This window comes from Dreissena polymorpha, chromosome 4 (genome assembly GCF_020536995.1).
Source record: "Dreissena polymorpha isolate Duluth1 chromosome 4, UMN_Dpol_1.0, whole genome shotgun sequence".
In the NCBI taxonomy this organism is placed as follows: Eukaryota; Metazoa; Mollusca; class Bivalvia; order Myida; family Dreissenidae; genus Dreissena; species Dreissena polymorpha.
In genome coordinates, this window is record NC_068358.1 from 71034373 (window position 1) to 71059006 (window position 24634).

Below are 24634 nucleotides of genomic sequence, written 5' to 3' on the forward strand. Positions count from 1 at the left end.
ATACACATATACATATAGAGAAAAATGCCCCGCCCACTGGCGGCCATGTTTTTTCACCGATCTGGACCATTTTCGAACTTGTCGGATATATCAATTAAACCAATTTTTTGACCAACTTTCATGATGATTGGGCAAAAATTGTGAATTCTAGAGTGTTTACAAGGTTTCTCGATAGCCAAATAAGGAAAACTGCCCCCCCCCCCCCCCCCCGGCAGCCAAGTTATTCAACTGACCGGAACCATTTTCGAACTCAACTCTCATATCAAGGAAACATATATTCTGACCAAATTTCAGGAAAATTGGGCCAAAAATGTGACTTCTAGATTGTTCACATGTTTTCACTATATACATTTAGAGAAAAATGCCCCGCCCACTAACGGCCATGTTTTTTCACCGATCTGGACCATTTTCAAACTCATGCCAGATATCAATAAAACAAATGTTCATGATGATTTCTTAACCCGGCACGACCCAGTTTCGAACTCGACCGAGATTTCATTGGGACAAAGCTTCTGACCAAGTTTGATGAAGATCGGACAATAAATGTGGCCTCTAGAGATTTTACAAACAAATGTGGACTGACAGACGGACGGACGACGGACAAAGACCGGTCACAAAAGCTCACCTGAGCAATCAGGTGAGCTAAAAATTTAAAAACATCTATGATACGATTTGAAATATATAAATCTAAAATAAAACATTGAATAAAGGAATGTTGGAGGAACAGTAACAATGAAGAAGATTGTGCATGCATCATAAATTAACCCGTGTCATGTAAAAATGGGTGTTACTTCATATGCGACCTGTGCAGGGTAGCTCTCGACCAGACTGGGCAGATGTGGCTGGACAGAAGCTATGAGGGCAGTTTCTATCCTAAGACCCATTATCGCATAATGCAGCCATTTAAACAATGGTATGCGAACAAATCATTGATTTGATAGGCAGGACAACAATAATGAGTAAATTATATAGAGACAAATTAACACTGTATCATCAACAGGCTTATGTGTACAAGACAAAGTCAGTAAATGAACCAGTAAGTGTATGATCAGGATTATGATCAAGAACATGTTTTTGAACCAAGGAACACAATGGAAGAAGGAAAAGCAACTGTGAATGTATCTACTGTAGCTAGAATATATGTAGAAGATCTTAGTGTACCAATTATTAAGACTAGAAGACTTTGGGTTAACACAAGACATTTAGTACAAAAATTTAAAAAACAATCATTTTCGGATAGTATAAATTATCCTTTATGACACAAAAATACATGATCTCTGCCCCTTTAATTTTTTTTCCTGATTTCCATAGCAAATACAGTAATAAGTTTTTATCTTTGCTCAAAAGAAGATTGTGTACATATGTTCCGAACATATAAAATATGCTTAACCTAATTATTAAGCATTTGAGAAGATATGTGTTCAGGAAAAACTCATATTGCTAATATTTTCCATATAATCAATGATTGTCTACCTATCTAAGTCTAATCATGGCACATGGCTTTTGTTTGAAAGATTAGTGTTGCACATGTTTCATAAATATATTGTAGATGTTTTGCTTTCAAATGTGTTTACTTAATTTTTCTATGACACATGTGCACACTGATGTAATAATATTTAAAGGTCAGAAAAATAGAATAAATAAATAATATGATCCACATAAAAGAAACACACAATATAAATCATTCTTAGACAAAACAAGATCACAGACCATAATATATTTTGCTCTACATAAATAAATATGAACCGGTTTTGGTAATTTAGAGACTTAGTTTTAGCGAAAGACTCCATGAAGGCAGAAAGTGCCAACCCTGATAGGCATGTGCAGACAGCACATGATAATCTGGGACGACACTTTACTCAAATGTATTAAGGTCTCAACAATGCATTCTTTTCACAATGTTTTCAAGGTTTTGTATTTCACATCAAACAAAATATGTTTACAATATTCTCTATTTCTTACAAAACTATAACACAGACGGATGACATAAATGACACACAAATTTCATTGCACTAGGCTTTTCATACATTGAATAATGGAATACAAATTTTTAGAGATACAATACAGTTTTAAAGGTGAATAGGAATAGATTCAGAAGTCTTATTGAAAATTTTACTGATATCGCAATGCTGAATTGAAGTAGCATGACAACTTACTGATGATGTTAAATGTTTATTTCAAGGACGTTTTGCATCGGCACTTATTCTGAGATATCCAACTTATAACATCAATTATTGTTAAACCACTAGCATTAAATATGTATATAAATTATATATATAATTTATTAATATATTGACAACTCAGAAATTAACTTACAAAAAAAAACATGGCTATGTGTACAACAATGACTAAAACAACAATTCCCTTTTACCAACACATTTACTATTAGCACACATAACTAGTTATGATCTACACCACATACAGATTCAAACTTCATCAGTATAACATATATGATTGTAGAATAATAATATACTGCATTATATGTTAAATTCAATAAGAAGAAAATGTTCGTTGTCAATTAAAAGCCAAATTTGAAATACACTTAAGACAAAGAAAACAATTATTTCTGTGTTTAATGTCAATACTTTGTTACAATACTGATTTGGAATACCTCAAATATGAGCAACAAAGATGCAGATGATTTTTTTCTAAGGACAAAATCAACACATTGTAAGTGTAAGCTGCATACAGTTAAGTTTCAATCTGTTTGTTGATCTGCATAATAATGGTATCATTAATATAAAAAATTGAAGGACACAATAATAATACTAATAAAGCAACAATACATTTTGACATGGTTTGAATCCCTTATGTGTATGTGAGAAAGTTATAAGACACTGTATAATATCATGTCTGCCAGTGCATTCAAATATAAACCAACCATAATTTTTTTTTGGAAACTTTGAACAACTTAAATATTTACTTCCACTACGACTATACACTACTTTGGTAGATCCCATTCAATCTTAATAGCAGTCTGGTTGACATTGGTTATGATCCATTGCTGTGTCTTCTTGTGTTCATCACACGGGTTCATGAAGAGCTCATGGCTCCCAGTGTCACAGTCAAGGCACTGGTTTGATATGGGATGGTAAATCTGCTGGGTGTTCTGAAACAACAATTGGTTTGAAGATTTGCTGTGTGATCTGTGTAGATGATGTTTTATATAAAGAGTTGTCTTTCGTATATTTCCTAAAACTTAATATTGACTATTTGCCTACACGAGTGTTCTATTAAGTTGGTAACCTAACAAGTTTTAGTGAAATTCACAAAAATATTTAAAGATTTACCAGTGCTCTAATATAGAATCTAACATATTCTAGAAAAATCAAATGATATTTTTAATGCATTTCTGTGTTTGCACAACATGTAAAGTTGATGTTTCCAAGGTTTATATAACTGAAGTATACTTACAATGTTGAACTTAAATCTTTGATTGCCTCCCATACCATGGCAGTTGTATAAAATTACAGGAGCCTTGGCCACAGATGTTGAAACATCGAAACACACTGTCCTTTTAGATGGCCTTATATCCTTATGCCACGACAATTCTAAATTCTTTTAAAAAAAGAACAAAATTATTCTAGGTGATAACTTCAAAAATACTAGACTTTACAAAGAAATAAAAATTAATAGCTGCAAGAAAACTATAGATGCATTTCAAGTAAAGCATGTTTGTGAAAGTTTATTAAAAGTTTATCACTTTACACAGGTAAATCATATACACTCATAAAAAGGTTATCATATATACTTGTTTCATAAGTTTTATGTGTTTATAATACAAAACATTAATGCAATTCAGCTACTTTTCAAATTGTCAATAAAAGAATTAATAAACCACTAGAGGGTATGCATGTATTCACTGAAAGTTTATTACATAAGGTGTAAAACATATGGGAAAACTGGGGCTTAATGCATTGTGTAAAGTGTCGTCCAAGATTAGCCTGTGCATACCGCACATGATAATCATGGACAACACTTTCTGCTTTAACCCTTTGAGCGCTGGAACCGGATTTTGAAGGCCTTTGCAAACAGTTTGGATCCAGATGAGATGCCACAGAACGTGGCGTCTCATCAGGATCCAAACTGTTTGCTATTCTGATAGTATTCTTTGAAAAAAAATGAAGAAAATGCTAATTTAAAAAATTCAGCAGACGACATTTTAGCAAACGACAAATTTCCAAGCATGCAAAGGGTTAAATTAAGGAAGTCTCTTCTTAACAAAAAGTAAAGTCCCAGATTAGCCTGTGCACACTTTTAGCACACATATTAAGCACTGTTTTCCCAGAACGTGGCATATGTCTTTCTTTCAGGCCATATAAAAACATTGGGAGCTAATATGGAGTTAGAGACCTACCTAGTAATGTAATTATTTGTAAAAATGACAATTGTTTATTTGTACTGTAAGGGCAAACATACATGCATCAGACAATTTAAGAGACGTTTACAAGCTATTTAAAAACTTGGTGCATACTCAGAATAAATATGATGCCTAAAACATTAATGATATGAAGATGATATTAAACAAGAGGGCCTGAAAGGCCCAAAGTCGCTCACCGGAGGTGAAATTATATCATTGGGACAAATCTTCTGACCAAGTTTTATGAAGATCGGAAAATAAATGTGGCCTCTGGAGTGTTAACAAGATTTTACTATAGCCATATAAGGAAAAATGCCCCACCCCTTGGAAGCCATGTTTTTCAAGCAAACATAGTTATTTTCAAACTCATCCAAGATATCATTGAGACCAATCTTCTGACCAAATATTATGAGGATTGAAAATATAAGTGGCCTCTAGAGTGTTAACAAGGTTTTACCAAAGCCATATCAAGCCATATAAGGACAAGACTATTGTCAAGCAATATAAGTCCCCTACCGGCTCCACCATTGTCAGAAATTCCAGATTTTTTTTAATATATTTGTTGCCATAGCAATTTATTTAGGAACAAAATGAAATGACCTGCATAATGTCCATATTGCCATCTATCCATGTTTCAAGTTTCATGAAAAAATATTAAGAACTTTAAAAGTTATTGCAGGATCCAGAAAACCACCATTTTCAGCAGTATTTCTAGTCTATTTGTTGCCATAGCAACCAGAATTTTTGACGTTGGAACAAAATGAAATGACATGCATATTGTCCATATTGCCATCTATCCATGTTCCAAGTTACATGAAAAAATATTAAAAACTTTAAAAGTTATCGCAGGATCCAGAAAACCACCATTTTCAGCAGTATTTCTAGTCTATTTGTTGCCATAGCAAACAGAATTTTTGACGTCGGAACAAAATAAAATGACGTGCATAATGTCCATATTGCCATCTATCCATGTTTCAAGTTACATGAAAAAATATTAAGAACTTTAAAAGTTATCGCAGGATCCAGAAAACCACCATTTTCAGCAGTATGTCTAGTCTATTTGTTGCCATAGCAACCAGAATTTTTTACGTCGGAACGAAATGAAATGACGTGCATAATGTCCATATTGCCATCTATCCATGTTTCAAGTTTCATGAAAAAATATTAAGAACTTCAAAAGTTATCGCAGGATCCAAAAAACACACCATTTTCAGCAGTATTTCTAGTCTATTTGTTGCCATAGCAACCATAATTTTTGACGTAGGAACGAAATGAAATGACGTGCATAATGTCCATATTGCCATCTATCCATGTTTCAAGTTTCATGAAAAAATATTATCCTCTAGAGTGTTAACAAGGTTTTACAAAAGTCATATAAAGCCATATAAGGAAAAATGCCCCACCCCCTGGTGGCCATGTTTTTAAAGAAACCAAAACCATTTTCAAACTCATCCAAGATATCATTGGGACAAATCTTCTGACCAAGTTTCATGAAGATTGGAAAATAAATGTGGCCTCTGGAGTGTTAACAAGGTTTTACTATAGCCATATAAGGAAAAATGCCCTGACCCCTTGCGGCGATGTTTTTCAACCAAAGGGCATCATTTTTTAACTCATCCAAGATAGTATTGGGATGAATCTTCTGACCAAGTTTCATGAAGATTGGACAATAAATGTGGCCTCTAGAGTATGAACAAGATTTTACTATAGCCATAAAAGGAAAATGCCCTGCTCCTTGGCAGCCATGTTTTTCAAGCAAAGGTTACCAATTTCAAACTCATCCAAGATATCAATAAGACAAATCTTCTGACCAAGTTTCATGAAGATCGGAAAATAAATGTGGCCTCTAGAGAGTTAACAAGGTTTTACTATAGCCATATAAGGAAAATGCCCCGCCCCATGTCGGCCATGTTTTGCAACCAACCGGCATCATTTTTAACTCTTCCAAGATATTATTGGGATGAAACTTCTGACCAAGTTTCATGAAGATTGGACAATAAATGTGGCCTCTAGAGTGTGAACAAGATTTTACTATAGCCATATAAGGAAAATGCCCCGCTCCTTGGCAGCCATGTTTTTCAAGCAAAGGTTACCAATTTCAAACTCATCCAAGATATCATTGGGACAAATCTTCTGACCAAGTTTCATTAAGATCGGAAAATAAATGTGGCCTCTAGAGTGTTAACAAGGTTTTACTATAACCATATAAGGAAAAATGCCCCGCCCCCTGGTGGCCATGTTTTTCAAGCAAACGTAACCATTTTCAAACTCATCCAAGATATCATTGAAACCAATCTTCTGACCAAATTTCATGAAGATTTTACGATAAATGTGGCCTCTAGAGTGTTAACAAGGCAAATGTTGACGTTGCATGATGGACGACTGACAAAAGGCGATCACAAAAGCTCACCATGGCACGTTGTGCTCAGGTGAGCTAATAAAAAAAACTTATTTCAGTGAAACAAGATGGAATTTTGTACCAAGAGCTTTCTCTAGACAGAGAAAAGACCTTGTTGCATGAAAACTTTAAATAGTTGTTTTTTTTTAGTTATGAGCCTTAGGCAATGGCCATAATAACCTTAAAGAAACATGTGTAGTTTCAAATCAATATCTGTTGTAGTTACAGAAAAGAACACTTGTATGATATTTGTATTTTTTTTTGGGGGGGGGGGGTGTAGCCTGAAACAAACGCATTTTGTACACCTAATGGATCTTGCTAGCATCTATTACTTTTACCTGTTCTCCACCCCCTTTTCCATCTTTTATACATTGGTCTAGCTTAACATTTTCATGGGCATTTTTATACTTGGTATCTATACACAGGGGGGCCGCAGCACTTCTAAACTGCAAAACACAGAACGTTTGGTCAGGGATATACAACACCCATCACCAGATCAGCCATAGCACTACTGCATTTGAAGTTCCACAAACATGATGTATTTTTTGGTATCCTCAAACCCATTGAGAATTTTACACTTAAAAATACTGAAAAAACTATCAATCTATGCAACCTATTACTATTTGTAGTACTGTGACTATTTAATCATATTATTTACAGCTATTTTGCCCCTGAAAAAACTTTAGCTGCTACATCACCTATATTGGAGACATGACAAATACATGGAGACAATTTCCATTTATTAAAAATCCTGGCTTTTTGTTTTAAAATTACAAGTTGGACAAAACTAACCAATCTATATCACTTGTTGAGACCCAGTTTTTTACAAACAATAAGTTTTACAATGCCAGTAGTTCCAGTTCTAAATGACTTTAGCAATGCCTTTTAAGCATCCACATTGCACACAGAGTACCGAGGTTAAATTTCCATACTTGCTATTTTTCATTTCAATAGTTTTCACGTTTTCTTTTCTCTACATTTTCAAATATAATTAAAATATGGAGAATATCAATAACATAAATGAATACATTCATTCAAAAACCTTGATTATCTCAAACTAAAAGGACATATAGGAATTTCATACGGCATGAATGGCCCAAAAATTATCATACAATATCACATATTCTGTTGTTGGAAAGGCTTAATCCAAACAGTCTGTTATTCTGCTATTATTTTCTTGTTACTAACATTTTACTGTGAATTTATACTTAATTGATCAAATAATTTTGATAGATATCTTTTCCTTGAAAAAGCTAATGAGGTCTTTGGCATCATGAATATCTGTCTCACAGACTTTGATGTAGCAGCTTATTTATAAAATTATTTCATATATGTGGAGCTTCACAAAGTGACAGGAGCCGCATCATGCAAAACAATTTTTTTAAATAAAATTCATTTTAATTATTAAATACTTACCTGTTATCGTATGCTTATACTTTCCAAGGGGAAATAACTCATCCGGAATTTTAACTGGGAATCCGCCACCTCAATACTGTAATACAGGCCAGGTTAAACATAGTGCAATGCAACCCAGCCAAAAATCGGTAACCAACCCTCAATATTCTTTCAATATATATACAAAAATATTAATCGAATAGCGGGGTGGGAGGTGGGACTTACCGATAACAGGTAAGTATTTAATAATTAAAATGAATTTTATTTAAAAAAATTGTTTTAATGTCATAAATACTGACCTGTTATCGTATGCTGATTTTGCAGCTGCGGTGGGAAGGTTGTATATATTTTCCCAACACAGTTGAACCCATAAACAGAGTTATCAGCTAATGATATCAAGTCATCTTCGTTAAAACGGTATTAATTATGACTTCTCGGACAGAGTAATATGTCTATGTCGTAAAGAAGACACTACCGTTAGTGAAACCACAACAAGCCCAAACATATACAAATTGTATTGTTGGCACTTCAGAAAACGAAGATAAAAAGATGACAAAGGTGGTCGGATTCCTCCAGTAAACAGCTTAGAGCACGTCAAAAAGTGGGGTGTGATTAATATATGCCCACAAAACAGACAGAGCTCTTAATTCATGCGGTCAGATCCTAAAAAGGAATGAATCCTTAGATAGGATAAGAGTAACTTTCCTTAGTCGAGGTCTAACCCCGAGAAATAGAAGCCGCAGACACATCTCCCCCCCCCCTTTTTTGGGGAAATGAAGAGTGTCTTTGGACAACCTCGAATGGACTTCCGACTAACACTGCTGAGATAGAACTTCAAAGCCCTGATTGCCCAAAGAAGTTTATCCTCATCTTCATGACTACCAGTTTAAGAAAAACTTGGAAATTTGAAGGTAGAAGCCATATAGAGGACTTGATATTAAGCAAGGAATCCTGGCTGACACAACAAAGTGAAAACGACAATAGATCCAACTGGAATTGGTCATATTCAACAGAAAAAGCATGAATTTCACTTCTCCGTATGGTAAAAGCCATAATAAGAAGGAAAACCGACTTAAAATTATATTGGAACTGTTAATAAGCCCTGATGAAAAAGGTTCATAGGGAGCTCATTAAGCATCCCAACATGTAACACAAGTCAAAACCGCTTAAGAAGGTAAAGGAACGAAAAACATAGTGTTGACGTTCCATAGTTTGGATCAGTTCCAAAATAGGTAGGACAGCACAGAGTTGACAAGAACAAATTTCTTATCATCAAGAAAAGATGAGAAAAACCTCTATGTATCTAGCAGAGTGATTAAGGTAATAACTATGCTCTCGAATACCCAGTAAAAAAAGAATTTCCATAGAACCTTTAAACAGTTCTGATGGAATTATCCTTGCACAAGTAACAAGGATTGAAACTCTAACAGAAAAACGTTCTTCTGTAGAGATAACTAAAAGTTATTAATGGCCAGACATGTAGTGGCACATGTTTGGATCAGTAAAAATATGTGTCTCTGAGATATGATATTTTAACTGTGAAGAAGTTTCCTGAAAATAATTGTACAGGAGACTTAAAAGGTCGTAGAACCATAATCCCATGGTTCATTAAGTATATTGCATGAAATTATGGCAAAAACTCAGTTATTGCAAAAACTCACCAAGAAGGCAAGTGTTCGTATACAACTACGGCTCGGTGACTGCAACATGTGTGGATGCCATAAGAAAAACCATCACACGTGGAATGGAGACATGATATTCCTAAAGGAATAAAATGGAGAACGTCGATATGACCAGTAGGTTCATTAACGCCTACGTGAGAAGTGGCGACATCCATATAACTGCGATGCCGAAATATTGTTCGGCTACGCTGGAAATATTGTCTTCTACAATATTGTCTCCGTGAGCATTGACGTGATCGCTTACGAGCGTATCAACGCCGAAAACTGCGATGCCGAAATATTGTACGGCTACGCTGGAAATATTGTCTTCTACAATATTGTCTCCGTGAGCATTGACGTGATCGCTTACGAGCGTATCAACGCCGAGAACTGCTCAATGAAGGAGAGGTTTGTTCGATAACTATCCTGTAGTCCGCTGATGTCTACGTGAAGGTTGACGACGTCCTTGTTTCCTGCGATGTCGAGATCTGGATCGGCCGAGATGTGGATCGGCTGCGATGAGACCGAGATCTTCTAGAATAACGTCTCCGTGAGTGACAACGTGATGGCTTACGAGAGCCGCGACGATGAGAACTGCTCGACAAAGAAGAGCGTGTCCGATGTCTAATCCTTGATGAAGACGATGTATTCGACGACGAATAGGAGAATAATTCAATGAAGAAGACCGAGTTCTTCTTCTTGACCAGTGACTGGTGTTATCGGTGGCAGGCCTAACTGATGACTTTTGACCTGTGACGGGACCGGTGATCAATGACCGGACCGGTGACCGGACCAGACCGGTGACATGACCAGACCGGTGACATGACCGTTGACCGGACTGGTGTTCAATGACCGGACCGGACCGGTGACATGACCGGACTGATGACATGACCGGTGACCAGACCGGTGATCAATGACCGGACCGGTTACATGACCGGTGACATGACCGGTGACCGGACCGGTGACATGACCAGTGACCGGACCGGTGACATGACCGGTGACCGGACCGGACCGGTGACCGGACCGGTGATCAATGACCGGACCGGACCGACATCAATCAATGGTCCGTGATCAACGTCCCCGGTGACGTACCGGTCATATCATGACCAGTGTTGTCACCAGATAATGACCGTATGGCGGATGCCAAATGGTCCGGCATTGGTCGATGTCCTTGACCAATGCTATCGGGCAAAGACCGGCTGACGGGTGTCGCCATATGGTCTGATGTTGACCGACTGTCAAAGAGACTTAGCATAGTACGGTCGCGATCGTGCCCGATACCCGGTGACTGATACTGCAACTATCATCCATGATCTACGAAGTCACCGGGTATTTATCCACTCTTGTTTCTGCGACCATCATGTAGTCGAATATATGAAAATCAAGAGCAAAGCATATTCAACCATAAACTGGTCACAGACCAGATTATCATACGGCACATAAAATCATTATTTGACCATAATGAAAATTATAATAATACTGCCGTAGATCATAAATTAAACAAAAGTTTAATTCAAAACAGATGAAAAATAAAATGACGATCAATTAGATTGTCATGCGGAACGTTAAAATCATTATTGCACACAATGGCAAATGATAAACAATCTGTCAATAGAAGAACACGCTTTGCACGATCTCGTAACACATTAAAAGAACATGCTTTGCACGTTCTAGCAATGTATTAGAAGAGCACGTTTTGCACGTGGTCGTTCGCGCCTGAAAACACCCAGCATGGTAGAAATAAACCATTGTTCGATAAAAACAAGCATGGCTTACCTTTTACAAATGAAACAAAATCCATTAAATCCACACAAATTAATCCGAATGAGAAATAAAAAGATAAATAACACAATTTATTTATTCAAAACCCCAATCAACCAAGTGAAAAACAATATTTTAATTCAGAGCCGTAAAAGACATGTATACACCTGGTTGATCCGGAAAGAATATTGAGGGTTGGTTACCGATTTTTGGCTAGGTTGCATTGCACTATGTTTAACCTGGCCTGTATTACGGTATTGAGGTGGCGGATTCCCAGTTAAAATTCCAGATGAGTTATTTCCCCTTGGAAAGTATAAGCATACAATAACAGGTCAGTATTTATGACATTAAAACAGAGACTCAGTTCGGCAAGAGCTATTCTATCCGCTAATGAGACCACAATACCTTGGGTGTCTTAATAACAGATAGGGTAACTCCTCCCCAGATCGGTGAATGAGCAGGCTGGGCTAGAGCCAGATTGGCCGCATATGGCATAAGACCCATTTTTGCATGATGTGGGTCATATATTAGGGAGTAATAACAAATATGCAAGCACAAATCAGAAAAATAAAATAAAATAAAACAACACAACATGTACTTATGCTTTCCATATAGACCTTCAATATATACCCTTATTTGTTTTTAATTTGATTTTTATGATTTTATGATTGCCATCATTCATTTCACACATACAAATATGTATGCCATTACATGAAATTTTACAATTTCTAAAATATCGAATCAATCTTAGTTCACATTACCATGCTGTACTATAGAAAGCATAATTTTCTGTAAATTATATTTCAACAGCTAGGATGCCACATTTTTTTTTTAGGAAAAACAAGCAGTCTTCGAAACAATCTCTTTCACCAATATTCCTTCTTCCTGGAAAAATATTAAGCTAATGGGAAACGAAAAAACCACGACACTAGCACTGCATGCGGGTAAAGAGTAACCAGTCTTCACAATATCATTTTAGAACTGTTTTGAGCATAGCCATTTAAATTCAATTTTGCCCAATTCCACATGAACTTGTCCAAAATTCAGAATACAACCTTTAAATATTGTTTAAAGTAAAAAACCAACAACAACAGAAAATAGTTGCATTATAAGAAATTGAACAAACAAATTTCATTATTCTTTGTTCACATTGTATTTGCCTTATTGTGCATACAAGTTGAAATTTCAACCTGCAAAAATATGTTTTTACTGAAACCTGGGCTTCGGGCAAGTGGCTATTAATATTATTAAGACTGGGGTCTACACTAGCATTCCACTGGAAATATCTCCCCTAGGCACTGTTATCACCTGCTCTCCGCCGCCATTCGAGTCGGAGATACACTTATCAAGGTGTACATTGCTACCTTCATGGCCGTACTTGGTATCAATGCACATATCTGCATCCCTATTTCTGAACTGTTGACATTGAATTACATGTGTATGCAATATTACATAGACACATTTTCAGAAGTTATAAAATTGCAAAAAAATGACAAGACATGTGGCCATTATATCCAGATGCCAACCTTCCACTTGTGTTCTCAATTTTAATATTTGAACTCGAGTGATCTTAACCTTTGAGGTAGGGAGACGGGTGTTACAGGCAACACATCTTATGAGGACAGTGTGGGTGTTATATGCTGTCTTCTTATAAGGAGGGCATAACAAATCCATTAAAAATTGAACTAAACTGTTATACCTGAATAAAGCATAACAGTTGGGTGTCTTTGCAATAATTGACTGCATTTTAAATTTGGCCATAACAGTTAGTTACTTTCCCTATTCATAACATTTTTGCCATCTTTCATGAGCTTTCAAAGAAATAAAACCTGCATAATCTATCATGAATATTATTCTTTTTCTTTCATTCATAACTTCAATCAAAATAATTAAAACAAAAAGCAATTTATCCACATAATTCAAACGTATACTCCAATAAATATGAGCATCACTTTGGGAAAACCGGGCTTAATGCATGTGCGTAAGGTGTCGTACGAGATGAGACTGTCCGCACAGGAAAATAAGGGATGATACTGTCCACTTTTATGGAATTTTTCATTTAATGGAAGTCTCTTTCAAACGAAAACTAATCTAGGCGGTAAGTACTGTCACTGATTAGTCTGGACAAACTGCGCAAGCTAATAAGGGACGTTACTATGCGCATATGCATTAAGCCCAATGTTTCCAAAACGTGACTGCTTTGTTTTCAGAATAAAACTATTACAATTGACCCTATTCATATTGATCTTTAAACCAGTTTTACCATCATACTTCGTGGAATTTCATAATTTCCATCAAATGAAAATTAAACAGTCCAAAAAATACACATTGCCAAAGAATGCTTACTTCTCCACTTGCAAAAGGTTTTGGCTCCACGGGTGGGTAAACCTTGACCAGGTCAAACGCTATCTCCTCCATGAACCATTTGAAAGGTTTGCAGCTGAGTCTTGTTCTCACAGCCTTCTGTTCTGTGAGGTCCCCAGGCTGGATGCTACGATAATGTGGTCGATGTTGGTACAGGTACTCCGCATATTCGTCCATCCACACTTCAGCCACACGTTTGTAGTTCTTCAAATTAATTGAAATTAATCAGTCATTATGGTTCATGAGAAAATAATTTTCTTTTCTAGCAACATAGGCTGTATACAATTAATTGTACTTTTTCCTGTAAATTTGTGTTGAATTTCAGCTGGTAGTTGCTGAGAAATAGGGCAGCCAAGTCATGCATTGGACAATATATGAGCAAAGCTTTTGAAAACACTAGGCTTAATTCATGTGAGTTCATTGTCGTCTAAGATTAGCCTGTGTAGAGTGCACATGCTAATCTGGGAAGACACTGTATGCACATGCATTAAGCCCCATTATCATAGAACATGGCTTATATGTTTGTTTGATACCCTTATTTTAGACACTGTCAAGGTCTCAAATCATTGAAGAGGAATATCTTGGTAATATGGCCAAACGCTTTTGGTAATGAAACTTCCCACCAATTTGTGTTGAATTCCAGCCTCTAGTAGGAGAGAAATAGCCTGGAGAGGAAAGAATGATTTAAGGACAGTTGGAAGTAAAGACAGAAGGGCAAAGGGGCAACTATACGAAAATTTATCGGGGAGCATAATAATTTGGTAAAAATATAATAAACAAGAAATGTGATTGTCAGAAACACTATGTCCCCTTCTGCGCAGCTTTGATTTAGTTTTTTTGACCTTTGACCTTGAAGGATGACCTTGACCTTTTACCACTCAAAATGTGCAGCTCCATGAGATACACATGCATGCCAAATATGAAGTTGCTATCTTCAATATAGCAAAAGTTATTGCAAAATGTTAAAGTTGGCCCAAACAAACCAACAGACAGACCAACAGACAGGGCAAAAACAATATGTCCCCCACTATAGTGGTGGGGGACATAAAAATTGATATGAGGTAATTTAATTTAAACAACACTAATAAATAATATTAATGAGGTGAAGAAACATGACAACACTTTGACAACCTAACAAATGGACTAATGATTCTTGAGTCTTACCCTGCCCACGAAGTCTCCAACACCAGGATTTGGGAATGGTGCAAACTTGCGATAAATGTGACCAATCCGAGAACAGGGGGCATCAACCATCTTACCACCGCACTGCCAAATCTGGTAACAGGATAGTTATCATTACAATACATAACTACAACACTCTTAGAAAAATCAAAATAAATACAACTGGGGGTCAAAATACCCAATGTCTGCCAATAGTTTTTTAAACTTCAAAAAATTCAGCATATTTTGAAACTTTCTTGACAAAATATATCTGTACTTAATTTTTATAAAAAATGAATTCATCAATGCTTGATATTTCTTAGTGAACAATTTGTTTTAAGAATCTCCCTAAGATTTCAAAGTCAGATTGAGAAAAACATTGCTGGAGACATAGTTCCTTCTCATTTCATAAAAAAATGTATTTGTTATTTCTTGGTTTTATGAAGAACGAGAGTTATGAAATTTAATGTAAAAGACCATGGTAACTTTTTTTACTTTAATGCTATATCTACTGACCAAAAGGTCACTTAACACTGTTCAAAACAGACAACACAAACATTCTTAAATCTTAAAGTACATCAAAATCTCTATATTTGATTTAAATAAATACAATTGAGTTTATATATTTAGTTAAAATAAATTTAGTCTAGCAGTTTAAAGTTATCATTTATAAAAATTACTGCAATCAGAGGTTTTGGGCAAAAGATGAACCATTTAATTGAAATTTGAATCAAAGCAAGTCTGTATGTATTAAATCTTCTTTGATCAGCTGTTAAAAATCTGTATGAACTCAGATGTGCCAAAGGGGTTTACATATTTGTCTTAACTTACTTGCCTTAAGGTACAAAACTGTCTTTCAGTTTGCATGTAGTAACTTGTCAAAGTTAATTTGTAGAGCTTATACACATATTTTGTGAGTACTGCACTAAAGGTGAACATTGAGAAGTGCAAACAATCTATTTAACCATTTACCACTAAGATATTATTTTAACGCATTTGTAGTCCCATAGAAAGTAACATTAAATTAAATACCTTTCTTACTGAATTCAAGTTTTAAAGGCTTCATTTCCAACCCTTAGTTCCTGAAACAGCATAAAACCTGAACAGACTGCTAGTTACAGGCTGTTCTGGTTTTATGCTGGTTGCAAGTGATTTTCACTTTGCTTCTTATGGGGGAAAGGGTAAAACAGAATACACTGGAGTCCGCACAGGTTATTCAGTAAGCTTCTTTAAAAAAAATCAGTTTAAGCAGAATGTATGCCTCTGTTGACTGCACAGACTAATCTAAGATAACACTTTATGCACATGAATTAATCTCCATATTCCCAGAACAAGGCTTACTGATAAATGTACAGTCATACCTTAAAAGAGAGCTCGTTCTGTTCACCTCCCCAGATGTCATACCTTAAAAGAGAGCTCGTACTGTTCACCGCCCCAGATGTCAAGGCCAGGGTCATAACCTCCCAGCTCCCAAAACCACTTCCTGCTGATCGCAAACAGACCGCCAGCCATCACTGGAGAACTACACACAAGAACAGATATGGGTTGCACAAATACTTTCATCTGGACTAACTGGTGAGACAGCTTTCTTTGGGACATGTTATATGACTGTATGCTATTTTTGTAAAAGAACTTGTAACAAGATCATTTACTTAAAAAAAACAACACCTTGATTCATTGTTATTTCGGTAGTTTCTGTCTATCTCTGTTCAATTGTGTATACATTATCAGGTCCCCGTTTAAATGTACAACAACCAAAAAACTAATTCATCTCATTATATTTTCTCACATTCTTCAAACAAAACATATAAAACATTATTAAGGTTGGAGCCAGAAGGAAATGTCCGGGGAATCAACAAGGCCCTTACTTGAAAGGTTCGGCGGGGTGTAACAGGTCCTCTGGTAGAAGGGGCAGGCGTTTATAAAAGAACTCCCAGTCGAAGGCCCCCCTGGCCCCCTCGTCTTGGGCTCTGTAGTTGAAGTTTTCATAGTCTATGACATCGATGAACGGGCACACCACGGTCCGGTAGTCTTCCGCAATTGGATCTGAAGAATGGAATTATCTTAGTCCCTCTCATGTGAGCAAAAACCTGTCTAGATAAGCCTGTGCAGTCCACAGAGGCAAATCAGGGATGACACATTCAGCCTAGTCTGTTGTTGTTTTTTTTAGAAGAGACTTTCTTAAAATGAACAAGAGCTGTCTCCATCGGAAGAAATATGCCCCCGACAAATGCTTTTTCGAAACCTAAACGCAGATTTCCAAACCTAAACGCGGACCCTAAGTTCAAGGTCAAGGGGGTAAAATTGTGTGTGCATATGAAAAAGCCTTGTCCATATACACATGCATACCAAATATGAAGGTTACATCTGAAGTGACATAGAAGTTTTGAGCATTTTTCGAAACCTTAACGCAAAAGTGTGACGGACAGACAGACAGACGGACAGACCAATGGACAGTGCAATCACTATATGCCCTCTTTCGAGGACATAACAATAATTTCATAGAGTATTGTCACTGATTAGCCACTTGGACTGCATACACTAATCTGGGACAATCTAAACGCTCATGTATTAAGTCCCAGAGCACGGATCATCTATAAGTAAGAATGTGATTTGAAGTGTAGTGAATAAGTAAGCAAATATTTCACTTAATCTGATCATGTTATTTTAGGTTTAAAGGAAGTTTACTCATTTCAATGTGATTTCAATAGGATACCATGTTTAAAAGTCAAATGTTATTTGTGCGTAGGGAACAATCTAATGATCGATAAAAAGGTACAACACACAAAAAGTTCAACAGCAGAGGGTAAAACTTGCACTCACCTAACAATGGCGGCAGATAATTCACATTTGCCTCCACATGTGAATCAAGGAAGAGAATCACATCCCCTGTTGCGTGCTTTGCCCCGAGAATTCTAGTACGAATGAGGCCCTCTCTTCGTTCTGCATGCACAACTTTGACACGGCCCGGAAAATGCTCCTTCATATAGTTGTCCAGCTCTTCTTTAAGGAATGCTTCAAGACAGGTACACGTTCAGGATTAGTTAGATTGTAATTCTAGAGAATAATTAGTGGTTAACTTAAGGGGTTAAAAGTGGTTTTGCAGATTATTTAATTCAAGTCAATACATTGGTAAAATAATTAAAATCTAGTTTGTGGCATTCCAACATTTCTTGATATAATAGAAATGTTCAGTTTAAATTTTGCATATAACTAACCATGCTACTACTGAAGATTGCTTAATATGTCTTCATGGCCATCATATCAGGTGACTGATAGAAAACACACATTACTCAATAAAAGCTAAATAGTGAATGAAATGAATAGTTGAGCTGAAAGGCCCAATTTATATTGTTTAAGAACATGAGCATACGTTTCGTGCTGAAGTCATCGACCAGAATGACTTCATGTAGGAGCTCCTTAGGAGCCCTGTTGATGACACTGTATGTAAGACGCAGAAGTGTCGTCCAGTGCTCATTGTGGAATGGGACTACAATACTGCAGTTAGGCAGCTTGTTCCAGTACTTCTTGGCCTTACAGCTGGAATATACAGGTGAAACAGTCACATTATGTACACATGGGTCAAGCTTAAAGTCACACATGTTTAATGGACATGATGTCAGCCCATCTCCACTTTAAATCTTTCGATAAAAAAATTTTCATAGATAACATCCATACTATTTTCTAAGCTATATAGCAGGTGGTGTTGATGTTAGACATAACATGCCATTGTAGGTTCACCAAGAATTCGGACCTTCTTGATCTCAAGTAAAAATGGGGTTATGTGTTGTGGGTGTTTTGTTAGTGTTCAAAAACATCATCCATGCAAGTATCAAAGCTTTGTAGGAGGCATATTGAATGTAAGCCAAAACACGTCATGTTGGGTTAGCCAAGAACTTTGACCTTCTTTATCAGTCTTTGTCCACAAGTAACTCATTGTCGAACTCAATATAAAGAAAGATAATGTACAAGGGTAGAGAGTGATAACATCCATATAAGTATGAAAGCTTTGTAGCATAGGGTATTGATGTAAGACTAAACATAAACGGTAGTTTAACCAAGCATTTGGACCATCTGAATAAGCCATAGTCCAAAAGTAGGTCCAATTCAAGGTCAAAATGAGGTGAGATGATATTGATGTTCTTCAAAGACATTATCCATGCAGTATGAAAGCTTTGTAGGAAGCATTATTAATTGACACACTTTTTAATATAATTGACGCAATTTTTCTTTCTTTTTGGAATTTTTCTAATGGCAATTGGGAGTTATGTAGTTTTGTGTTATTGACGAAACGGGTGATTTGGTCATGGACCTTCTTAATTAGTCTTAGTCCGATATTTTCTCACAAATGCGCATTACAGGGGTGTCAATTGTCCCAAATTTGAAATCCGGAAAATTAAGCCGTAGGATAAAGGGAAGAGAGGGCCCAACCCCCCGAGCCCTAGCTTATTGTCCTTTTTTTTAATAGTCTTTCTAGGTGCAATTTCTGGTGAGTACAATGCGAAATATTATAAACCAAACCATCCGTAACACCGCAGGTGTAATTGTCATTCTAAACAAATGATAATAAGAACTTCGAAGTATTATTAAAATCGACAAACCAGCGTATCCGAAAACGACTGTCCGAAAACATGTCGCGATACATCATTTGCAAATGAAATGAAATATGCATATCGTTTGACTGCAGAAAATGAAAACCAGTAACCAGTAACCTAGCAAATACGCAGTCAATATATAATTTGATTAACATATTGTTTTAAAATATGATTTTGCAGTTCTTTACTTAGCCAGTTACTGCTCAAGTCAGTGCCAGCCGCTTACCAATCAGAAATCAATTAATACAATCGGTACCAAGCGCAAATGTCCGGAATGCAGACGATGCTATAACAATATTCGTTCTGAAATGATGCCGCACTAAAAGAATTTTGTCCCTTCCCCCACCCGCCTTAAACAAACTCATCGGATTTACATTCACCTCAAAATCAACCATGGACGGCTCAAATCCGGATTTCCGGAATAATCCGGAAAATTGACACCCCTGAATGCTCTATATTTCATACACAATACACGATTAAGTCTACTCACAGAATTGTTAAAATTACTTTCATCTCATAATTAAAAAGTTTTTTTTCTAAAATAACACTCAATTGCAAATACCTCATTAAATTTATAAAACTTACAGAACACAACATGCACACAACACATATGAATACACAATCGCAAACATACTCTGGATGCCGTATGTCCTTGATGGATCTCTGCAGGGATATTTTATCGCTGGCAAAGGCGTTGAACCCGTTGACCTTGTAAAGGTCGTCCTTCTTGGCCTCCTCTTCAGGACTCAGTATGACGGCCGCGCCCTGCTCCCCAGGCCCTACCCGAGCCTCGTCTGCCGCTATCTGCTTGTGGTCATGCCAGTCAACTTTCTGCAGCTCACCACTGCTCCTCTTGTGCTGTGGGGAATATTAAAAAACAGTTAAATTCTTTATAGGAAGTCTCTTCTAAACGAACATCCATTCTAGGCAGAAAGTGTTGTGCAGTCGGCACTGGCTAATCAGAGACCAAACTGTCTGCTTTTACAGATTTTTGTTGAAAAGGAAGTCTAGGTCGAAAGTGTCATTTCTGATTAGCCTGTGTGGACTAGACAGGCTAATCTGAGGTAACAATTAGTGTACATTTCTCAGCGCGCAGCTCATAATGTATTTAATATTCGCTCAAAACTAAAATACACTCAACTTACTCGCAGAGAGGGGTTATCATTCAAGAAATTTAATCTTTCACTGCTTACATAATGCAGCTCACTCTGACTTGATTTTCTCCATTCTTCTAGATAATGATTGATTGCATCACGTGACCTTCACTATTTGCCACACTTTGATCAATACTTACATTTACTTCAAGTTTGGAGTTTATTCTTTTATGATGCCATGTGGCATTTCATGAATTAATTGCTTATCAAGTAATATACTTGATATAATGAAGCTCAAAATCTTAATCTTAATTGGATTACGCAAATTACAGCATAATGGCATGTAAAGAGAAAGTCTATGTTACCAACTATTTACAAAGGAGGTACAGAAGGCCCAGGGTTGTCCACCTGGTACTGACAACACATGATAATGCAGTGCGTCCATGGCATAGATGTTTTATGTTTGACTGATTATTGAACTTTTCAAAGATATGACTTCAAACATTGTTATGCAGTTTGCAGAAGACTGGTTGATCATGTTGGAATTAAGATTACAGAAGAAATATGGTATCCAACCACTGGTCAACAACTGCACAGCAACAAACCATCTTACACAATTTCTGTTATTGGGAATCAAATTTTATGAGAACAACTATCAATATACCTCTTTGCCATGAAAACCACCTTCGTTTGGAGCCATTGGAAGCCCAGCATCAACGTATTCATCTGCCCGTTTGTTTCCAAACAGAAATTTCATGGCAAAGGGTCCGGCAGCAAGAAATATCACAGCAGCCACCAGAAATTTTATCAATGTCACTGAATTGCGTCTCATCTTAATCTGAAATACAATTTTTTAAATTCTATGGTTATCTATAGGTTAAATTCTGTAAAAACTATCAGTGTTGCATAAATTTCAGTCCTTTTTTCAAATTGAAATTCAATATGGTCTTTTACGTTGTTTAGATGTTCCAAAACTTGTGAATACAATCTTATACCAGAAAATAATGAGAAAAGTGGCACTTCTTTTCCTTACTCAAACAATTATTGTGCTTCAAATGATCGTTTGTCCATTAATTAGTTTTTTTGAAAATATAAATGTAGTTTCTACCATCCCTTTGGATTTTTGTTAATCAGACATTCCAGTGCTTTTAGCCCAATTTAAGCAAGAGCTGTCAGAGGACAGCCTGCTCGACTATTCGAGTGCTTGGCAGTATAATGTAAGCCATCATGAAAAGGGGGGTATAATGTGGGTGTGTGGTCATTTAATAGATGATCTTTCAATTAAAAGGGGGATTCTGGGGTGGTGCGTGGGGGATGGTTTGGGTGGAGTCCATTGTGCTATGTCAGGTAAGTGTTGTTTTGTCAAAGTATGAATCAAATCTGATCTTAAATAAAGAAGTTATGGCAATTTAAGCAAAATTTATTAATTTGACCTTGAGAGTCAAGGTCATTCAAAGGTCAAGGTAAAATTCAACTTGCCAGGTACAGTAACATCATGATAGTAAGAAAGTATTTGAAGTTTGAAAGCAATAGCCTTGATACTTTACAAGAAAAGTGGATCTAAACACAAAATTTAACAAAATATTCAAAGTTACAAAGACAAAAAAGGGCCATAATTCCGTTAAAAAGCCAACCAGAGTTATGCAACTTGCCATGTACAGTCCCCTTACAATAGTTAGCGAGTTTTCCAAGTCTATAAAGCAATAGCTATGTACTTTACGAGTAAAATGGACCAAAACACAAAACTTAACCAAATGTTCAATTATCTAAGTATAAAATGGGCCATAATTCTGTCAAAATGCTTGATTTTTCGGCTTCGATCATTCATTTCGGTCGGAAATTGGGAATTTTTGTTGAGAATTGGGAAAAAATATCCATATTTGGCATTGGGAAATAGGGCCCACTATTGGACCCATAAGACAGGCAGGAAAAGGCCTGTCATCAAAATGCTTTTTAAAACTCCACCATTCCACAATTTATAAATGGTCTCACGTTGTTAAAGGGGTTGAGATTGTATGTTTTTGTACATTTTTTTATGAATTAATCTTCACTGAATTGCATTACATTGCATGATTTTAACAATAATGCAAATTATTATGCAATATATGCTAAAAAACATATAAAACCTAAACAACTTGTAAAATTATCAATGAAATTTCAAAACATCCGGGTCTGAGCGCCACCTTGGAAGTTGCATGGGTTCATTTATTAATGCATCTCAAAAAAGAGGTGACGCCTGTGATTAACTGCCGTGAAATAATCTATTGTGTTGATAGTGTCACACTGCCATCTTGAAAATAAATTTTTCTGGAGCATTGCATTCTGATTGTCTATTCCTATGTCAAAATGTGCATCTTATAAATAGCCTTAAAACTGATATGCAGGGGAGGTTAATTTCTTGTGAAAAAAAAAGTAAACAGACGATGTAGTATAAAACATACTCATAAATCAATGATTTTGTGTTATATAATAGGAACACTATATGAACAACACATAAATAGGGAAAATATTTGATGAATTATAATATTGTCCTGTCTTTGTCGCATTTTTGATCAGCAAAATGATAGTTGATGGTGATTGTGTCAAAACATATTCTGTAACGAACTGCATCATATGCCAACGTTCTGTGAAGGCATTTCACAGACTCTTGTTTATAATAACATGCAATTTTGGTAAGGGGAAATAACAAATATCGATTGATATGCCGCTGTGGTCTGAAAAAAATATGTGTTGTCCGGAATCGGCTGTCCGGATACGGAACCAAAAATTGTATCTTTACACGTATACTAAATCTAACATTATAAAAGACTTGTACTGACAAAATACACACACGCTAACAATTTACTAACTAATACTTTAGAATACTTACCTTTTACAATGCTATTTATGTGTGAGAGCATTATTTGTTTGACCACGTATATTTATTTGTTGTCAATAGGTTGCGGTAAAACCTATGCCAACAAATAAAACGCCCTACTTCATTGAGGTTACACTACACTAAATCATTGTGTATCCCTCCGTGGTCCAGTGCCTATTACTAAAGAGTTTCTTTTCTCTTCTTGAAAAAAAAGCCATTTAGCAATGTGAGGCATGTCTTTTGTGGTTATTTGTAATATTCTGTATGTGACTGGAGTACTTTGATGCCTTGGAATGGCAGTTAACTGAAAAGATGAACGTTTGGGGGTGTCTTTTCTATTGTGTGGGGCTTTTGTCGAAATTAGGCTTCCGAAACTGGTTTTTCTACGGTGGGTGCATTCAACAGCGCTTAACTTTCTTAGAAGTTGCGAGACGGTATGTTTTTGATTGCAATTATTGAAAGAGAACAGATCCATCTTTAAATGATACAAGGTTCGGAAAAATTGATACGTCAGAAAGGCAAGAAAACTGCGTTGAAAGTTGTCAGTTTTATAATGGGACCCTATGGGAATCCGAATTAGCGTTATATAACATATTGATCAAAAACAGAACAAAGAAGTCAAACCGGAAACAACTAAATCCGGTCTCGAGCCTCGACCGGCTACACAAATACAATCAGAAATACATAGCACAAAATTAGTTTTCATTAATTCAATGTCGCCTTTTATAGCTCGATAACTAACGCTATACAAATGCGTCTAAAGTTTAGATCTAAATTGAAAATTTACTCTCTATGCATTTTAGTTTTGTGACTACTGATCTACGTCTTATAAAGATTGTTCATTTGTTAACAACTCTCTGATGTAAATTGGAGTGGTTCCGCATTTAGTTCTAAACATGAGCATGGATATCTTGAACATTACACGTGCATGTAATTGGAGCTTATGTAGTGACACGAGATTCTCTCTGCTGGGTTGATCGTGAGAAAC

At 36.2% G+C, this 24634-nt stretch overlaps 1 protein-coding gene across 2 annotated transcripts; it reads right to left on the reverse strand.

Annotated features, from left to right (window-relative positions):
* Window positions 1-4: 4 nt before the first annotated feature.
* Window positions 5-23776, reverse strand: LOC127879369 (putative polypeptide N-acetylgalactosaminyltransferase 10). 2 transcript variants are annotated; one of them, XM_052426146.1, is made up of 12 exons: window positions 23659-23776; window positions 21454-21627; window positions 20330-20553; window positions 18474-18640; window positions 17924-18115; window positions 16969-17146; window positions 16505-16622; window positions 15104-15214; window positions 13922-14143; window positions 7097-7204; window positions 3415-3558; window positions 5-3109 (listed from the first exon to the last, which is right to left on the reverse strand). In XM_052426146.1, exons 2-12 carry the CDS (start codon window positions 21619-21621, stop codon window positions 2942-2944), a joined length of 1800 nt encoding a protein of 599 aa, XP_052282106.1. In that variant the 5' UTR covers window positions 21622-21627; window positions 23659-23776; the 3' UTR covers window positions 5-2941. The 2 variants fall into 2 exon arrangements, with proteins under 2 accessions (XP_052282106.1, XP_052282107.1); XM_052426147.1 differs by lacking the exon at window positions 7097-7204 and adding an exon at window positions 12884-12991.
* Window positions 23777-24634: the final 858 nt, after the last annotated feature.

Excerpts from the sequence above, each read along its gene's own strand:
- LOC127879369 (XM_052426146.1), bottom strand. The coding sequence starts at position 21,621 with ATGAGACGCAATTCAGTGACATTGATAAAATTTCTGGTGGCTGCTGTG. Across the intron at positions 17,147-17,923 it reads TTATCTGCCGCCATTGTTAG|ATCCAATTGCGGAAGACTAC; the intron begins GTGAGTGCAAGT and ends TCCATTCTTCAG. Across the intron at positions 16,623-16,968 it reads CACCCCGCCGAACCTTTCAA|TTCTCCAGTGATGGCTGGCG; the intron begins GTAAGGGCCTTG and ends TCTTGTGTGTAG.